At 48.8% G+C, this 19,485-nt stretch overlaps 1 protein-coding gene across 1 annotated transcript in view; it reads right to left on the bottom strand.

Moving 5' to 3' along the window:
- The window catches only part of Fbxo10 (F-box protein 10), a 50,184-nt gene that overhangs the window by 20,396 nt on the left and 10,303 nt on the right, over positions 1–19,485 (bottom strand). The window contains exons 2-3 of the mRNA XM_048420393.3: positions 8,465–9,055; positions 5,393–6,232 (exon numbers count right to left, since the gene is read on the bottom strand). Of these exons, the coding sequence (XP_048276350.3) occupies positions 5,393–6,232; positions 8,465–9,049 (1,425 nt within the window). The 5' untranslated portion in view covers positions 9,050–9,055. The remainder of the gene's footprint in view (positions 1–5,392; positions 6,233–8,464; positions 9,056–19,485) is intronic.

Genomic DNA, 19,485 nt, shown 5'->3' with positions numbered 1-19,485 from the left:
GTATTTGTCTAAAATACCTGATTGGTTTAATAAAGAGCTGAATGGCCAATAGTTAGGCAGGACAGGTTAGGTGGGACTTCTGGGCAGAGAGAGGAACTCAGGATGAATGTAGGTGCACAAGGAGATGCCAGCCATACCCAGAGGAAGTTGGACGTAAAAAAATGAATGAGAGAGAAAAAGCCACGTGGTAGAATGTAAATGATTAAAAACTGGTTAATTTAAGTTATAAGAACAAGTAGAGAACAAGCCAAAGCTAAAGTTCAAGTTTTCATAATAACAAGTCTCATTGAGGAGCTGGTAGCTCAGCAGAAAGACCTCCCACAACAAACTAGAGGGTCAGAAATTTGGATGTTAAGAAGTCTCTTAACAGTATGGCACAATGTAGCTCCCACATAAAGGGATGTGTTTCTTGTTACAGTTTCTTATATGCAATAAGTATAAGCATACACATATTGTTTTAAATAATTTTATATTAAGATTAATCACTCTACTAATACATTATTTCATTATAGTAAAATTCTAGCAGAGGTGCGTATGGAGGAATGAACACCCCCAGAATCCCAGCACTTGGGAGGCAGAGGCAGGAGGATCTCTGTGAACTGGAGGCCAGCTGTGCCTACATAATGAGACTGTGTCTCCAAAACAAAACCTCAACCAAAGTATAAAAGGACAGAATAGACTTGGAGGCAAACAGGGCAGACACTATGAGTAAGGTACTATGCCCACTGTCTTAAATTGGGGTTCCTACTGCTGTGATAAAAAAGCAAGTTGGGAGCAAAGGGTTTATTTGGTTTACTCTCCCACACCACAGTTTATCATCAAAGGAAGTCAGGACAGGAACTCAAACAGGGCAGGAACCTGGAGGCAGGAACCAATGCAGAGGCCATGGAGGGGTGCGGCTCACTGGCTTGCTTCACAAGGCTTTCCCAGCCTACTTTCTTATTATAGAACCCAGGACCACCAGTCCAGGGCTGGAAACACCCACAATGGGCTGGGTCCTCCCCCATCAATCACTAATAAAGAAAATAACCTGCAGGTTTGCCTGCAGCCCAAACCTAATGGCTCTAGCCTGTGTTGACAGAAAACTAGCTCGCACACCTGCCCTGGACTCACCTCTAACTTTCCACAGAACTTGCTTTAAATAGTAGGGTAAAGGCAACACACCCCAGAACCCATAGGAAAGAGGAGAATGGGAAAACAAAAGCCAGCTTTACCCCTGGAATGACAGAAAAAGACCGGAGGCCCTTCCCCACCTGGGCTTCATACACTAGCACACATTCAAGAAAAACCCCACCACACACATATGGGAGAGACAGTGTTATGCCAATGACCTGTAAGGACTCATTTGGTTATGGCCCAGCACTTCTGGAGTGTACACTCTTTATGTCCAACCTTGTGTCCCCGGTTCTATTCTTTGTTTTGGGAAAGAAGAACCTGAATAACAGATGTCCCCGGGATATTTGGGGGACAGGTGGGCTAAGACTCAGGTTCTGCCTGTAACTTGTGGGCAATGTGAGGAAAGTCAGCTTAGTCCAGATTATGAGGAAAGCCCCTAGAGCTGGGGATGAGAGAGGATCACTGACAGGGTCTCTCCCAAGACCCAAGGACGTGATCCCTACCCAGACCAAGGATGAGACACAACACTGGAGAACTCTGTCACTGCCAGGCTCTCTGTGCAGGGTGACAAACGTCACACAGCAGTTGGGAGGGTGAAGCAGAGAGAGGGGCAGGTGCGAAGGAAAGATCCAGAGAAAAGCAGCAGACGGCAAAGACGAAGGAAACGGAAGCCAATCACCATGCCACCATCTCAACCAGCTCAATTCCTGCCAAGTCTGAGCCCGGGAAGACCACAGAAGAGTGCCCTTTTCCAAACACAGTGTAGTTACCTCCATTCGCCAGTGTCTTCCAACTAGGAATTACAGCCTACACAAAAACACTGGGTTTCCTAGAGCCCAAGCAACCAGGCTGCTTCTGCCAACTGTCACCCTGCTGGGGACCTGGGAAGTGGTGGCCCTCTGGCCAATGATCAAGACCTGGACCCCCAATCCAGGAGCTTGCCCAGCAAGCCCCATACTCCCACCTACAGCCCCTGGCTGCATTCAAGCTACTCAGCACTCATAATGGTGACTTCCAAACACATGTTAACTTTTTTTTCCTTTTTAGTCAAAATTCGTGCAAATCAAGTTTCTAGATTCTTTGCTAGAAACTAACAAGGAATTTCTGGGCACATGACTCCTGCCAAATGTCTCTTGGGGCAACTGCCCAAGACAGCCACAGTTAGGCTGTGTAAACTCTCATTTGTCCTGTTGATGCTGCCAACCGTGGTCCGCACAATGAGAGCCCAGCACATCGGCACACACCTCTCCACATTTCGGGCCGAGAAGATGGCACCTTTGCTGGATGTCACCTGTTCCAACTCAGTATGCCCAGAGCTAGGCTCGCCTCTCCTCACACCCTAACCTCCACGTTTCCGCCACTGCCTCATGCACTCAGGCCAGAAATTGAGGAGTCAACTCTCAACCACCCTTCTCCTGGCCCTCCTTTTCCAGGCTGCCGGTGCTCTCCTCTCCATCTCCATAGTTACCTCCATACCTCCAGCCTTGGTCCCCCTCCCTTCCATCTTTAGGAGCCCCACAGGGTGAATTTTCTGAGGCAGATCTGACCATCCTCCAGAATTCCAACCTCGGCAGTTCTACCAGACTCCTCCTGCCACCTTCCCCTCCCACCCACCACAGCTGCCAAAGAGCTCACACCTCCGTGTGTGCTGCATCCCTGACTCCAGGTTCTCGCTCACCTCTTGGACTGAGTCTTTTCCTGTCAACTCCTGTCCTTCCTGTAGTTTGAGCCAATGGCATTTAGGAGACCTGTCCTGGTTCCTTGAGGGTGGGTCAGGTGCCCTCACTTCTGGTTCCTGTGCCACAACCCTGGCACATCTATCAGAGAGCCTCTCAACTGGATTGCTCGCACCTTAAAAAGACTTACCGAGTACTTGCTATATACCAGGTGCTCTGCTAAGCTCCCCTTCCTTTTCCTTCTTCTTCCCACCCTCCTTCCTTCTTTCCTTTTCTTTTTTCTTTTTTTTTTTGACATTAGGGCCTAGATACATAGCTGAGACTGGTCTTGAACCTGTGATCTTCCTGCTTTAACCTCCTGCGTGCTGGACTTACAGGCACGCACCACCATGACCAACCATGTACTTTCCATGTGTAACCTTGCTATTCATCTTCACCACACCTTAAGGAAGCATAGCAGTAGAGCCAGAATTTCGCCAATGGCCATGCCATCAACAACTCTGTGGAGAGAAAAGGCTTCCCGAGGGCTAAAGTCTGCTCCTCACATCAGGGCACCCACAGAAGTAAACCAGCCTCCTTCCACGTCTGCTTCCTTTTGAGACGAGGTCTTACTGTGTAACTCAGGCTGGCCTTGGCTTTGTGGTGAACCTCCTGCCTCAGCCTCTCACGTACTGGGATTTCAGATATGCACACCATGTTAGGCCCTCTTCCTTGTTTTCTGCTTATAGTATAGTATGGTCTTGTGTTTTCGTAGTAACACCACATAATACCTTCCTTAGAAGTGGGCCTGGCAATATACAGTTAAAATACAATTGTAATCAACCATTCTAGATGCCTTTAAACCCCACACTGGACCCCGTACAATGCTTATCGGTTTACTGAGCACTTCCGCTGATGTTGCAGCACCAGGCCCTCAGACCTCAGAGAGGAGCACACTGGAACACTCTTTCCCACAGTACTTTTCCAGAAGTACTGGTAATTCGGAGTGAGACGGTGGAGAACTGCACAGCTATGCCTCCTTCTGCATGGCCTGCTCACCCTTCAAAACTCTTTGTGGCACCTATTATTAATGGGCATGGAGGTTGCTCTACAGCACTCTGTGACTCTGCCTGAAGAGCACTTTTGTCCTGGCTGGGGGATACTCTCAGTGCCAGGTCCACCTTCCTAGACTCTTGAGTAAGATGGCTCCTGCTTGCTCTCTTCAGCTCTGTCTTAATTTTTTTTTAAGATTTATTTTATTTTATGTGTATGAGTATTTTTCCCTGCATGTATGTATGTGCTTGCCTGGTGTCCATGGGGTTAAGAAGAGGACTTTGGGTCCCTAGAAACTGGACTTACAGATGGCTGTGAGCCGCCACGTGAGTGCTAGAAGCAAAATCTGGGTCCTCTGGAAGAGCAAACAATGCTCTTAAGCGCTAAACCATCCCTCCAGCCCCACCACCTCTCAACATGCTTCACTGGGTGAATTGAGCCCACAAAGAGGCCCAGAACAGAATGCACTGGCTTCTAGAATGTGCCCCCTTTTCCCACCACATAGGTTCCACTTGCCCTGTGCTCTCTGCTCTATTCCACCCCACTCAGTCCGGATGTGTGCTCAGTCCAGACGTGTGTCCCTGCCTCTATTCACCCCACTCAGTCCAGACATGTGCTCAGTCCGGACGTGTGCTCAGTCCGGACGTGTGCTCAGTCCGGACGTGTGTTCCTGCCTCTATTCACCCCACTCAGTCTGGACATGTGCTCAGACCGGACGTGTGCTCAGTCCGGACGTGTGTCCCTGCCTCTATTCACCCCACTCAGTCCGGACGTGTGTCCCTGCCTCTATTCCACCCCACTCAGTCCGGATGTGTGCTCAGTCCAGACGTGTGCTCAGTCCAGACATGTGTCCCTGCCTCTATTCCACCCAACTCAGTCCGGATGTGTGCTCAGTCTGGACGTGTGTCCCTGCCTCTATTCCACCCCACTTAGTCCGGATGTGTGCTCAGTCTGGACGTGTGTTCCTGCCTCTATTCCACCCCACTCAGTCCGGATGTGTGCTCAGTCTGGACGTGTGTCCCTGCCTCTATTCACCCCACTCAGTCCGGACATGTGCTCAGTCCGGACGTGTGTTCCTGCCTCTATTCACCTCATTCAGTCCGGACATCTGTTCCTGCAGAATCCCCTTTTCAGCTACCCCACTGGGATCTAAAATGAAGGCAGTGATCATCTCTAACTTCTCTGACTGTGGCGGGGGATGACAAAAGAACAAATATTTCTTCTACAAACACCTAGGTAACATGTCAAGCAGAATAAGAGGTAAACAGAGGTACAAGACCTGGGCTCTGTCTCAAACTTGTTCAATGACCCTGAGGAAGACTCCTTCTGTCTTTGGGCCTCTGTTTTCTTTTCTGGGAAATGGGAAGAAGTTTGTCTTATCCAAGTCAGACCACGGACAGGAACTCAAGTATAGCTGATAAGCTTGAATAATCATTTAAAATGCAAATAGCTCCATCATGCCCTTCCTGCACAAAGTCACAGGAGCCCTCTCCAAAAGCACAGTTCATGCTCTCAGCCAATGACCACCCAGGGAGGCCTCAGTCTACAGTGTTGGTTCTCGACAGTACCTTGCTATTGTGTATACACCTCACTGCGTAAGTCAGGTTCCGGAAGATGTTTCCTTCCATCTTGGCTCGGCCATAAGAGCAGACGAAGACGCCACCCTTCCCATCCCGGAAGAGGCACTTGCGGATGAGGCAGCCCTGAACAGAGCTGGCTAGTGCCATGGCTTCCTTGTCCTTCTGCAGCTCCTGATGCAGTGAGTTCAGCACTAGACAGCTGGGCAGCTGAATGGATGCTCCTGGTAGTGGAGGGCCCAGAAAGGAGCCGCCCAGGACGGGGCGCGGGCCCTGCACCTGGTAGGACAGTCTGTAGGTGAGCTGCTCATCGTCCTCGTCCTCCCCCTCCCCGCTGGGGCTCAGGCCACCATCGCTGCTCTCTGGAGTCTGGGCCACCCTCTCCCCATCGCTGCCCACTTCTGCCTCCTGGGAGCCAGTCTTGGAGTCCGGCTTTGGGGAGCTCGAGGCTGGGCTTGTAGGACTCTGGCTGCCCTCGATGACAATGTCGCAGGTCCTTGGGCTCCAGGCCTGGTCCCGGCTCTCTAGGTCCAAGGACATTAAAAACTCATTGTCTTCTGCAGGGAGCAAGATGGGAGAGGACTTGATAAGGCCCAGCAGGTACTTGTAGGCCCAGTTTTTATCTGCCGACGGGTGACCCTCAACAGTTACGGAGTTGTTTTCGCTGCCCACAAACTCACAGTTTTCCAGCATACATAAGGGCACATTGTGCAGAAAGACATGGGTGTTTTTGAAGGTGCAAAATTTCACTTGGCAGGTCCCCGGGCCATGGACCTGGATGTGTCCATTCTCAAAGTTGCAGTTGTCAAACTGGATGTGACCCGACGTGGTCTGGGGGAAAAGAAAGAGAGCACACGGTGAGAAGCCTACCCTTGGTTTTGACGGTCATCACCAAGCTACTCTTCCAGGGAGAAAGAGATAGAAAGGCCCTTGGTTTCACCTCCTACTCTCCTGTAAAAGGCTTGGCCGTCAGCTGTCACTCTGAGTAGGTCTGCATCAAAGAGGCACAAGAAAAACTGCCAATCATTGCATCCTTCTAATTCTGTTACCCTTCTAAAGAGCACAGTAGAAACAGGCAAGAAGGACTGAGCACTCCTTTGACTGGGACAGGTTACGGGGTTGGCCCAGCCACAGGCATTAGGACAGACCAGTCTGTGCAGCTACTGGTGTGTGGCAGAGCAAAGCAAATGACAGGTCTTATCTTCAAAGAGAAAGACAGGGACTGCTGCCAGGGGTGGGGGTGTGCTCTGGCGGCTGCCCAGAGCTCTGCTCTTCCAACTGCGTTACCCGGGACAAACGGCTTCACCTCTCTAAGCCTCAGCTTTCCTGTGTGTAGCAGGGGGCTTGCTAGTTTATATAGTTTAAATCAAAAAATGGTACTCAGTGACAGTTAGCTGATCTGAGGTCAAAGACACAAGACCTCAGGAGACTGACGGAAGGACAGGAAAGCACTGAACCTGTAAATTCTACTGGGACCCTGGGCCTGAGTGACAGCTAAGCTTAGTGAGGCCAAACTGCTTTATACCCTTTTCTGGGTTTGCATAAACTCTACGAGATACATCTCAACCATAGAATAATGCAGCGTCCAATAAGTCTAACCAACAACCCAAACAGATGACCCCTTGAGCAATTAAAAGCACTCTCTCTGAGTGACCTGCCTTGACAGTTTTTGGAGGAGGGTGACATCCCTGACCCCAGGTGCTCTAGGTGCTTCCATATGCCCCATGACTTTCCCTGCTGTCAGTGAAGCCATGTTCCCTCCTTGGTCCTCTCGGTTTTCTAGAGATGTAGTCAATGTTGGCATTCTCATAAGAGATCACTGTAACTTGTGTGAAATTGTCCTGGCCTTTTCAGTTTTCAGGCAAGGACATCTCAGACCTCTGTGCCTTTTTAGATGGAAGACAGCCATGGAGCCGGTACTCACATACGGCTGACTGTAAAGACGAGGGGCGGCAGCTGTGCTTCTGAGGGACTGACTGTGGGAATCAATGAATTTCAAGGCACGAAGCCGAGAGATGAATTTCAAGGCATGAGGGTTAGGTAGGGAGCCTTGCTTCTAGAGGCAAACTTTACTCCTAGGTCTGCACACCCTCTACTCCTTCTGAAACATCCTAGTTCTAAAAAGCAGGAGGCTTTGGGGCTCCCAAGGACTCTGGCATGATATAACTTTATAAATCAGAGGACCTGGCTTGAGTTCTAACCTCACTAAACTACCCACCCGGGAGACTTACTAGCGTCTCTGACTTTTGCTAACACTCCCCTCACTTGCCCAAAGCAGCATAGCTAGTGATCACCACAGAGGTCTGGTTAGACGGAAGCTTGTCTTGATTATTAATAATGCTTTGGATCCAAGCTCTGCCCAAAAGCTTGAAACCTTGGTTACGCTGCACTGTTAGGCCTCGGCTTCCCTCATCTATAAAGCCAGGGGATGCAACCTCCTCTCAGGGCTGCAGGAAAGAGGAAGTGAGATCTGGCCAGAAAGCACACGTCTGGTGCGCACTGAGTGACCCAAAGGGCCAGTGAGGCACTGATCAGTACAGTGGAGACAAGCCTGCTGTCAGAGGCGCATTTCACCAATGCGTAGGCACCATGCTCTTCTGCAGGACCACCAGCTCCTCCACACATGGTGCCCACTCTGTACTAACGCACGCCATGCTGGACTAACATTTTCGGCCTCTCCCTCCAGGTACCCTTGAGAGGCAATGACTCCTGTACAGGATGAGGTCCAGGTCCAGAGGGTCAATGCTGCTGCCACCACGCTGCACACTTTGCCACCTCACTGCTCTACCCGGTGCTCTAGCTGATCTGGTTAGGAACAGAAGGGTATAGCAAATTTTGTCCTTAGCCCATGTCTCATTCCTAATGCAGCTTTAGAGGAAGTGTGGTACAAAGCTCAATTCTGCACTATACTGACCTGAGAGCCCACTTTTCAACTAGTTCAATTCTTGGGACTGTGTGCATAGAAATTAACTGCCAAACTCTCAGCTCTAACCCAAAAGGGAAATGCACTAGTGAGGGCAAGGTGGTACGGTCAAAACTGGATGGCACCCAATGTGCACCCACCTTATACATGATTGGTGAGAACCAGGCTGGCATGAAGACAAGATTGCACACGCGTGTGGTTGAGCAGTGCTGGTCAATGCTGGCAAGCAGGACCACCTCACCCAACTTCCCTTGGCCCATAATCTCCACTGGCACCTTCAGGATGATTTCTCCTTGCTCCTCGTACACACCTGGGAAGAGCACGATTCGATCATAGAGGCTGGCCATGGCTAAGGCACTGCCCAGGCTGTCAAACTCATGGCCTGGCCCAACATTCAAGGTGCGGCGCTCCCTCTTCCGGCGGAACAGAGAGAAACAGATGGAGGACTCCAAGTCCAGCGCATTCTTGGTCCAGGTCTTGGAGGCCAGGTAGTGCTGCTTGAAGGCCTCCCGCCAGGACTCAGGCTCCACATCGGGCTGGTTGGGCCAGTTGGGGTGGCGGCACTCAGTGCAGCCCAGACACAGCTGCCTCCAGCGGGTACTGTCAAGGCTGAGGATCAGCTCATACCAGGCCCTGCAAACCAGGCTGCAGCGGCCCAGGTCAGGCAGGTGCAGGTAGGCTAAGATCATCCGCCACAGCTCCAGGGGGAGGCCACCCGTTTCCATGATCACCTGGGAGAAAGACACAAAAGAAGATTTTGTCTACTTCCCTTTTACTGTTTCCTTTTTAAAAATAACACCCCCTGACCCCAGGGAGGAGCGTGTGAACAAGGCACAGCCAATTAGAGGGCTCCATTTCCTCAACAAGCATCTGTAATGGCTAATTTTGGACGTTAACTTGGTTAGATGAAGAGGCAGCTAAGTAATTAGGGAAGCGCACCTCTGGGGGACTCTGTGATGCAGTTCCAGGGATAAGAACGCCAGGAGGACTCCAACCTAATCCATGCACTAATCCCTTGACAGATGCACCCTACGATGGCATCATCAGAAGTGGGGAAAGGTAGAGCCTAGTTACAGGAAGCAGGACCCGGTCACACGTCCTTCGAGCTGTAACTGCCCTGGTCTCTTCCAGTAATACCCTTTCCTCTGCTTCCATTTGTCATGAGGTAAAGGACCTGTTCTAGGCCAGAGAGATGGCTCAGAGGTTAAAAGCACGTACTGCTCTTCCAGAGAACCTGAGTTCAGATCCCAAACCCACATCAGGTGGCTGACAACTGGTGTGGGAGAATTGTCTGTATTCTGTCAATCATGTATTTTAATAAAATGCTGATTGGCCAGGTAGGAAGTATAGGCGGGTCAACCAGACAGGAAGTAGAGGCGGGGCGATGAGAACAAGAGTATGTCTTCTGGGAAGAAGGAAGCTCTTCCGTTATTCCTGCACAGACCACCGAAGAGGCTGCATGTAACCTGCCCAGCTGAGAAAGGCTAACACAGATAAGGATAATGGAGTAACAAAAGTTATAAGAGCTAATAAGTAGCCTGACCTAATGGGCCAATCAGCTTTATAACTTATAGAGATCTCTGTGTGATTGATTTTCTCTGGAACTTGCCAGCTGTGGGATACTGGGCATGAACAGATATCCCAACAAGCCGGCCCTCATGTTACAGACAACCACCTGTAATCCCAGCCCCAGGGTGATTCCACACCTTCTTCAGGTTTCCACAGGCACCTGCACTCACATAAACATACAGACTTACACATAAAAACAACTATCTTCTTAAAAACCTGTTCTATAAGCCAGGTATAGTGGCACACACCTTTAATCCCAGCACTTGGGAGGCAGATGCAGGTGGATTTCTGAGTTTGCGGCCAGCCTGGTCTACACAGTGAGTTTCAGGACGGTCAGAGCTAGTAGTGAGACCCTGTCTCAAAACAGACAAACAAGCAAACTTGTTCGACCACTTACTCTCTGTTTTAATATTCTGTCCAACCACACTTAGTTAGGAGCAACTGTCAACTCTGAAACCATGAGCCAAAATAAGCATCTCTTTTAGGTTGTTTCTGTTGGGTATTTGGTCAGAATGACAAGAAAAGTCACTACTATAGGCTCCACCTAATCCCTGCCATTAGGAGGTTAGTCTCTACTCTCTTTGGTCAGGTACTCTAAGAATATGATTGTAGCACGAATAATAAAAACCCAGAGACAGATACTGGGGTTCAAGCTGAAGATCAGAACAGCAAAGCAGCCAGCCACTAGAGAGACCTTTATATGCCATTATATCTCAAAGTATATAATTTGCTTTTTACAGGAGGTCACAGTTAAGAGACTGCCGTGAGTCTCAGAAGAGACTATGGGACCTTTTGAAGTTGGACTGCAGGTATTTTACATGTTGATATGGCTCTAAACCTATGAGGCCCAAGGAGTAGACTGTGGTCATCTGAGTAAGAATGGGCCCCACACACCCAGATGTTTACATGAGGTATGTCACTGGAGATGAGCTGGAGGGTTTCCAGACTGGTGTCATTTTGAGCTCACCCTCTCGGTACCCTGCTGGCCTTTCAAGCTGCCAGTTTGTCAGCTGTTCCTGCGCCTTGCCTGCCGGCTTCCCCACCATGAGAGCGATAGACTCTTATCCCTCTATGACCATAGCTCAGATAAACTCTTCCTTTTATCCGTGGCCTTGTTCTTACCACAGCAAGAGAAAAGCGGCTAATGCAGAAGTTGGTACTATTGCTGAGACAGTCCTGGTCATGTTGGGTTTTGAAGGAAGGACTTTGGAACTTTGAACCAAAAAAGCCATGACACATGGTAAGTGGAGCTTAATGGGCCATTCTAGTAGAGCAGCCACACTCTGCCAAATATCACAGAAAGGTCTCTAGCCAAGTTGCTAACATTGAGCTGGGCCTCCACAGTCTGAACAGTTCTGAGCACTGCTGTCTTCCACACACTTACTCTCAAGCCCACCTTCAGTGACACACTTCCTCCAACAAGGCCACACCTCCGAAGCCTCTCCAAACAGTGCCGCCAACAGGGGATCTCACGAGGGTTATTCTCATTCAAATCACTACAAGTATAACAACCATAAGAAAGGAGTAGAGATGACCTAGGTAGAGGAGGTGGAAGAAGACGTGAGGGCAGGAGTCTGTATGGAAAGGATGGAATCCAGATCCCTGAAGTACCCCTGGGATCTACCTAATAGAGCTGGGGTTCATACAGAGGGCAGCCATCTTTAGCTGCGATGGCCTTAAGAGTCTGGATGTCCTAAATACGAATGAGAACTAAGTACCTATTTGTTTTTCCGTTATCATGTCCAGATCAACTAATCACTATTGAGTCCCTAAAAAAGGCTATGCGGGTTTTGATCCTGGCTCAAGCTACTCCCTGATGTAATCCCGATGTCCTAACTGTCCACTGGGCTGGCTGCCCTACTGTCTGCATCCTTGCTTTCTTTGGAAAATATCCTCCTCCTCCTTACCAACAATTCATATCATATGATTGCAGAGCCGGGGGTCTCTGAAGAAAAGGACATAACAAAATGGTGCCCAGCTTTCTGGCTGCATCTAACGAGCTGCAAGAGAAGGCCCGCTGAGACCTTCTCTACGTGAACATGAGTTGGCAGTCTAGTAGCTGGCTTCTTTCTTGGATGATAGGACACCAACAACTTCTTTCCTAAGAATAAACTCTGGAGTAGGTACTGGTGACCATTTTCCAATAGGGGACAGGAAGTAGAAGCTGAGGGGCACTGAAAGAATGAACCAGAGAAAGCAATGGAAGCAAGGGACATCCCAGTTTCTCTGCAGGTCATGGCGCCAATCTCAAGGCTCAGCTTTACCCTCTGCCTTTGAATGCTAGTTAATTCCTCCTCCCTCTAATAATTTCCCTTTGGACTGGGTGTGGTCACCACAGCTCTAACCCAAGCACTTAGGAGTATCAAGAGTTCAAGGCCAGCCTGGGCCATGAGACTCTGTCATAAATAAGTATTCTTTTAGCATAAGCTGACCACCCCAATTTCTGTTATTAATACCAAACACTAGCATGCTTGTGCTCGCTCTCTCTCGTTCCCCCTTCCCCGACCCCCTCTCACCAATGCTATTCTGGGGCTCAAACTCGGCCTCACACACGCCAGACAAATGCTCAACCACTGAACTTTAATCCATGTCCTCTTTTTGCTTTTCTTTTGAGACAAGGTTTCACTAAACTGCCAGGCAGGACTGCAATTTGCAACCTCCTGCCTCACCCCTGGGATCACACTCTTCATTTCTTCCACCTAGCTCTGACACTCTCTGACACTCACACTACACTTCTGCCTCCTAGCTCAGACTCAGTCTCCGCCCACTTAACAGAGCCCTGGCCATACTGTTTACCTTTCTGTTCTCTCTCCCTATAAAGAGAAGCTCACTTATGAGACTCTACCGGCTGCTTCTCACTTCGCTTTCTTTTATTATCTGTGACTTCAAGAGCATCAGAACAACCACATCCCCATAAATTTCTCCATCGAAATATGTAACTGCTCACCATCTAAACATTTCCAAGAGCCCGTGCTCATCTGAATCAGGACCGCGTGCTGCATCTGGAGAGAATTATCTTCTGGTCACTCCTGGGGCTTTGACCTACTTCTACACCCACTTTCCTTGTCTCCGCATCCCACGGTCTCACACTGGCTCTCTTGAGTTAACTGTGCGTTGTTCTGTCGGGGGCACTGCATGTCAGGAGGGACTTCCCAGGATGCCTTTCCACTGAGTCCTCTACTTCTACAAATGAGAACTGGTAGGTGCTCCAGAGTGAGAGCTTAATCCTAATTTATATAGCCCGTCACATCTGTCCACGAGGGTCCCTCTGGGGTCGAGTACTCATATCCCGTTTCTTGTAGAGATGTTAAAAGACATCCAAATCACAACTACCCAATTAGAGTCACTGGTCATGCTAAGTACAACTTCAACCTAGCATACTAGACAAGTGTTTGGCCAAGACAAGCTGCAGCACCCAACATGCCAATTTCTGTCCCAGATGGGTTTCGGTAGCAGCCTGGTAAGAAAGAATGCCCTAGGCCACAGTTCAGTTACAAAGACGACAGCAAAACCCAACTAAAACTGAGCACAAAATACAAGCTTACTACACTAGTTTTAAATATATCAACAGGTAGAGGCGAATCTCTGTCAAGTCTTCACTCCATTATTTTCAGATGAATAATTGTTTCCTCAGCCAGATGCAAATTTACCATATATCTGTAGCTTTGCGAATCCCCTCCCATGCATAATGAGACTGACCTAGAAAATTCTATACAGAAATTCTTCCAGTAACAATGTGGATAAGGAATCAAAGAGCGAAAACCCTGGATGGGTGGCTCACGCCTTTGTCTCAGCACTCAGGGGGCAGAGGTGGGCAGATCTGTTTGGTTCTGCTCCTGGTCTACATATGACCATCTGTCTCTCTTTGAGTGAAGGTGCTAAGACCTTGGGAGGCCAGTCGGCTACGATGGGAAAGCCCAGTCCTCTCCAGCTGGCAGAGCAGGTGAAACTCTAGAGCAGGGGTTCTCAGCCTTCCTAAGGCTGCGGCCCTTTAATACAGTTCCGCATGCTGTGGTGACCCCAACCATAGAATCATTTCATTGCTACTCCAGAACTGTGATTTCGCTACTGTTATGAATCATAACGCAAATATTTTTGGACACAGAGGACAGAGAATCTGCTCTAAAGCATGTGGCAAAGTCTCTGGAAGTCCTGATTGCCCATTCCGCGGATGCTCTGTCGGGACCACAGCACTCTTCTCAAAGCTGAGCAGGTGTCCTCAGCTGGTCTCCCCTGCCTCCCCGGAGCCACTCTTACAGCTTCCAGGCTGGCCGAGACCCCGAGTGACACACTCAGCAGCTGGAACTCTAGCGCAGGTTTCTCGGGAGGGCATGGCCTGAGTGGAGCTGTGTTTTAAGATGATCCAGAAGAGGTAAGTGGAACTGTGAAGGTGGGAGCTCACGACTTTGCAAATACTACGTGGTGACATGTTCCCCTCAGAACACGGGGTTAATTTTGGACAAAGGTGTCTGTAATGACTTGAGCGTGTCTTCCAACAACAACAACTTAATCTCCAAAATCATGGCGGTGGCATCTGAAGGTGCCTTTGGGAGCTAATTACCACCAGATGAGGTTGTTAGAGTAGGATGCCCACAATGGCCACCACGGCGTTAGTGACAGTTCCCTGGCCATCTCAGCATGCAATGACCTCTGCTGTTTTATCTCAGAACAAGGGGCCTTTCCTAGAGTAGACGCTCTTAGATTAATTTTTAAGACAGGGTCTTGGTCTGTTACACCAGGTGAGCTCTCTGGCTCCACTGATCCTCTTGTCTCAGCTCCTCAAGTCACTAGAAACAGGCACATCCCACGTGCCCATATGTATCCATAAGTTAAATAAATCTGTTTAGCTTTTTTAAATATATTTTTTATTTATTATGTATACAGTATTCTGTCTGCATGTATGCTTGCAGGCCAGAAGAGGGCACCAGACCTCATTACAGATGATTGTGACCCATCATGTGGTTGCTGGGAATTGAACTCAGGACCTTTGGAAGAGCAGGCAATGCTCTTAGCCACTGAACCATCTCTCCAGTTCCCTGTTTAGCTTTAAAAAAAAAAAATCTGTATAGGAGCATTGTGTTGTAGCAATGGAAACAGAAAAAGATCACATCTCACATGGACCCCACCAGGGCTTCGGGTTTGGGGTTCAGGAAGCAAACGTTCTAGCTCCTGGCCCTTCAAGAGTCAGCCAGTTCTACCCTTCCTGCAGATTCACCTTTGTCCCCACTTTCAGGGGTCTGAGTCTAGAATGAGGTTGAGGCCAGTGATCCTTCCTTCAGGGTCCCCCGAAGCTCAGATAAGGGTCTCCTTGCATCCCACTGTCTCTTCCCTACTGTTCTATTTGGCGTTGTGTACGTGATCCTCATATTGTTCACTGGGAGCCGTGCAGCAAGGGGATTTCTCTAACCAGCTAACATTGTTTTAAAAGTGTGCTCTACAAGTTCTGCCTTTCCTTTCTGCCACTGGGGCCTCTGAGCACGGAATTACAAAGCAACACCAGTCCCCAGGGCCTCTGTGCCTGTGGCGTGACGTCTGTTAAGAATTGGAAAAACAATGTGTGAGAAAGCAGGTCCTGAGGGAGGCTCCCAACACTTCCATATTTAACATGTTCCTAAGAGGCGAGCTCAGGGTTCCTGTGGTCTCTTCCAGCCTCCCACTGGAGAAAGCCACATGCCTCTAGGCCACTTGGCATCCCCAGCCTCAGGAAGAGGGGCAAAGGACTTGCCTTGAACCTCTCTGAGCCTACTTCCTCACCTTTGGACCAAGAAAAACACCTCTCACAAAATGGCTCTTCTGCCACAGTGTACAGATTTTGACAATTTCTAAAAAAGTAACATTTGGTTAACAAATACGTGGTTGCCCACTATGAGCCAGGCTCTGTTCCAAGTACTGAAAAGCAAAAAAGAAGTCAAAGTCCCTACCCTCAGAGACAGGCAAGAAACTGAGCAAATGTGAACACAAACACCACAGAGAAAGGAGGGCAGGAGTTGTGTGTGCGTGTGTGAACACAAACGTCACAGAGAAGGGAGGCAGGAGTTGCGTGTGTGTGCGTGTGTGTGTGTGTGTGTGAACACAAACACTGCAGAGAAGGGAAGCGTGAGTTGTGTGTGTGTGTGTGTGAACACAAACGCCACAGAGAAGGGAGGCAGGAGTTGTGTGTGCGTGTGTGAACAACTGCCAGGGACTATTTTAGACAGGCTGTCAGGGACGGTCTCTGGCAAAGTGCCCTTGAACAGAGACCTGATGTGACAGATGAAGAGAGAGAAAAGTCTGGAGACCAAGTGCTCAGCCAGTTCAGCAAGTACAGGACATGCAATGGATTGGGACTCTGGAGGAGAAAGTGGACATGGCAGACGCTGAGCGCTGTGGTAGTCTCCCCATAGAAAGTGTTGGAACGAAGGCTCTGCTCTGGTTTGGCTGTCTGTCTTCCCACTGCTCCTTGTCAGCCCTGGCCTGGGAGTCTGGGATATTTCAGTTCCTGACCCCAGGCTTGCCCACCTAGACTGACACTCCCCAAAAGAGACCGTCTAGAGACTCCCTCCTTCTCTTGACCTTTCCTGAGTGAAACGTAAGCTCCTTAAGGGGAGGAACTCGGTATGACTGTGTGTAATCCGCCTAGAACTCTGCCCACAGTGGGTATTAGCCCTGCATGAATAAACTACTATAGGACGGACACTGCTGAGACTTCAGACCACTGCCACAGATGCCTGTGTAACCAGAAAACAAACCAAAGCCTGTACACAACACTTGCCATGTCTAAGACCACACGGTGGGTTTCACAATTCCATGGGGAAGCAGGTAAGGGTCCTGCTCCTCCACCCAACAAAAGACAAAGATTCATCTGCCAAAACAAAACAAAGAGAAAAAAAAACCCAAAACAAAATAACAAAACAAAAAACCCCACTATATCCTCTAACCAACACAATGCCATCCATCACAAAATCAAAATAAAACACAGTATAAATGGAGGAGCACTCAGGGTCTCCAGAGAAGGAAAACCTGCTGGAATGACGGACACACCTGAAATCCCATCAGATGACTGAGGGAGACCAAAGGGTCTAGGCCAATCTAAGCTGCATCCAAGCAACACCTTGTCGCAAATAAAATGTTATTTTCCCCAATGTATTATAGTGGTATATTATTTGTGTTTTAAGAAACAAAGCTTGCCTGAAGATCAGAGGGCAAAGCAGCCATACTAGCCAGCCATACAGGCCAAGGAATGGTGGAAAACACCTTTAATCCCAGGTCTCGGGAGACAGAGGCAGACAGATCACTGTGAGTTCAAGGCCACCCTAGGCTATACAAAGCTGAATCTGTCTAAAAGAGAAAACAGAGCTCACACAAAGGTGATCCCAGAACTTGGGATCACACGCCTTTAATCCCAGCACTAGGGAGGTGAAGGCAGGAGCCATATGGCTGGACAGAGAAGAATATAAACGGGAAGAGATAGGAACTCAGGGGAGTGTGGAGTCTGAGGATTCGTGGAGACAGGATCTGCCCTTTCGGTCTGAAGATTTGGTAGAAGTAAAAGGAATCTCCAGTGGCAGGGCTGCTTTGCTTTTCTGGTCTTCAGGCTGAACCCCAATATCTGTCTCTGGGTTTTTATTATTTATGTTACAATGTCTTATTTCATCTTTTTCTCTTCACATCTCTTTGAAGTTAACAATTCAAAACAGCATTCCTAGGATCTAGAGATTTGCTAGAACACTAACCTTGGGTATCATCATATACTCAGTGGATCAGATGTAACACTTTTTAAAGATTCTGGCAGCAAGCACCTTATTATTTATTTATTTATTTATTCATTGAATTTTCCAAGACAGAGTTTTTCTGTCTCCACACTGACAGTCCTGGCACTCACTCTGTAGATCAGGCCTGCCTCAAATTCAGAGACCTTCCTGCCTCTGTCTCCTGAGTCCTGAGATTATAGGTGTGCACCACCATGCCCACGCAAGAGCAGCAAGGATTCTTCACTGCTGAGCCATCTTTCCAGCCCCGGATATAGCATTTTAGCAAGATCAACGAGGAACTTAAGTTCCTTAGAGTGTAGACTCTAAGCTTGAGAGGCCCTGAATTGAAGTAGTTCCGTCTTCATTTCACAGATATAGGAGGAACTCAGCCTGAGAGGACACAAATGACAGAGCAGAGGATCAGGGCTGCCGTGAGCTGCATGGGTGGGTGAGAACCTGAAATGCGGACAGGAGTGAGGCAGCAGAAAGTCTGTAGAGAAGCTGGGGGTCAGTAAAAGCCTGAGGGGAACCCATTCTGAGACTGAGCCAGTTCCAGGGTCAGCCAGAAAAGTTAGCTGGTTCCCACAGACACACCAACTGGAGCCATTAGCTAACCTGGGGAGCTGCCTTGAGTCCTCTACACATCATGGTGAAATGACTATAAGAAGAACCCAGCGGGCTTCACATTCTAGCCTGGGCTCTGCCTCCCCTTTACTGGCTAACCTTTAGGGCAGCTGCCCGAACTCTGCTTTCAAAATGGCCCACCATGGTGCACATACCTGCAACCCCAGCTCATGGGAAGCCAGTGAGTCTGAAGCCAGTCTGGGCTGTAGACCTGGTGTCTCAACAAAACCCAAACAACAAAAACCAATTGCTTCCTACTTAGTTTCAAAGTGGTGGGAGATTAGATTCAGTTTTAAAAAATCAATAAGAACAAAGGATCTAGGGCAGCTCAAACCTTTCATGTCCACGTCAGGAAAAACCAGACTCTCCACCCACACTGTGAGGCCTGTGCACCAGCTACATAAGAACAAACTGTACAGCAGAGCTACTGTAATAGGTTAATGATTCAAAATCTCAAATCAAAGGAGATGCCTCTACTTTTGCAGATTTTAGTTCAAATCCGTTCTGAAGTAATACAGAGTGATATATGAACCACAAAAAGGCCACACACAGGCCTGTGCCCACACACGTCCATGGACTTCGGAAATGAGAAAAAACAAGACTCTGGGGGCGACAAATGTCTCAGCTGGGCATCCTATCATTTCTTTGAGTCTCAGTTCTCTTCAGTCTAAGAGACGAGATTTTCAGTGTGGAAATCAGATGCTGTAATTCAGAACACTGTGCGCTTGATCTAAGTCAGGAGCTTTGAGAGGTTTAGGCCGCACAGGCTCTCCCTTCCCCCTTCTCTGTCAGCCCAGGGCCTGCTCACTGAGGTTCACATAGGAAGAAACATGAATCTGGGAATCCTTTCAACTGGCCTTGTCCTGATGCTCACAAACTCAATACACAGACGTGAAAGGGTAAGGGAATGTTTTGGGGTTTCTGTTGGTTTGTTTTTGTTTTGCTTTTTTTTTTGTTTGTTTGTTTTGAGGCAGAGTCTCACTATAAAGCCTTGCTTGGCCTGGAAAGTCACTTTGTAGACCAGGTGGGCCTCTAATTCAAGAGCTTCATCCAGCTCTGTCTCCCTGAGTAGTAGGTGTAGATAACCAGATCCCCCAGTAAGGTATTTTGAGGGTTTACTTTATTCAGGAGCTGTGTCATCTCAGTGTGCACTCAAGGCGAACCACACTGCAAATCTCACCCCCAGAATCTGGCGGGAATCTACCTGGATTCCTATCCTGGACCAAGTCCATTGTGCC

Source organism: Myodes glareolus, chromosome 16, assembly GCF_982192425.1.
Source record: "Myodes glareolus chromosome 16, mMyoGla1.1, whole genome shotgun sequence".
In the NCBI taxonomy this organism is placed as follows: domain Eukaryota; kingdom Metazoa; phylum Chordata; class Mammalia; order Rodentia; family Cricetidae; genus Myodes; species Myodes glareolus.
Note: the sequence above shows the minus strand (reverse complement) of the source record. Positions and strands in the feature narration are given on the sequence as shown.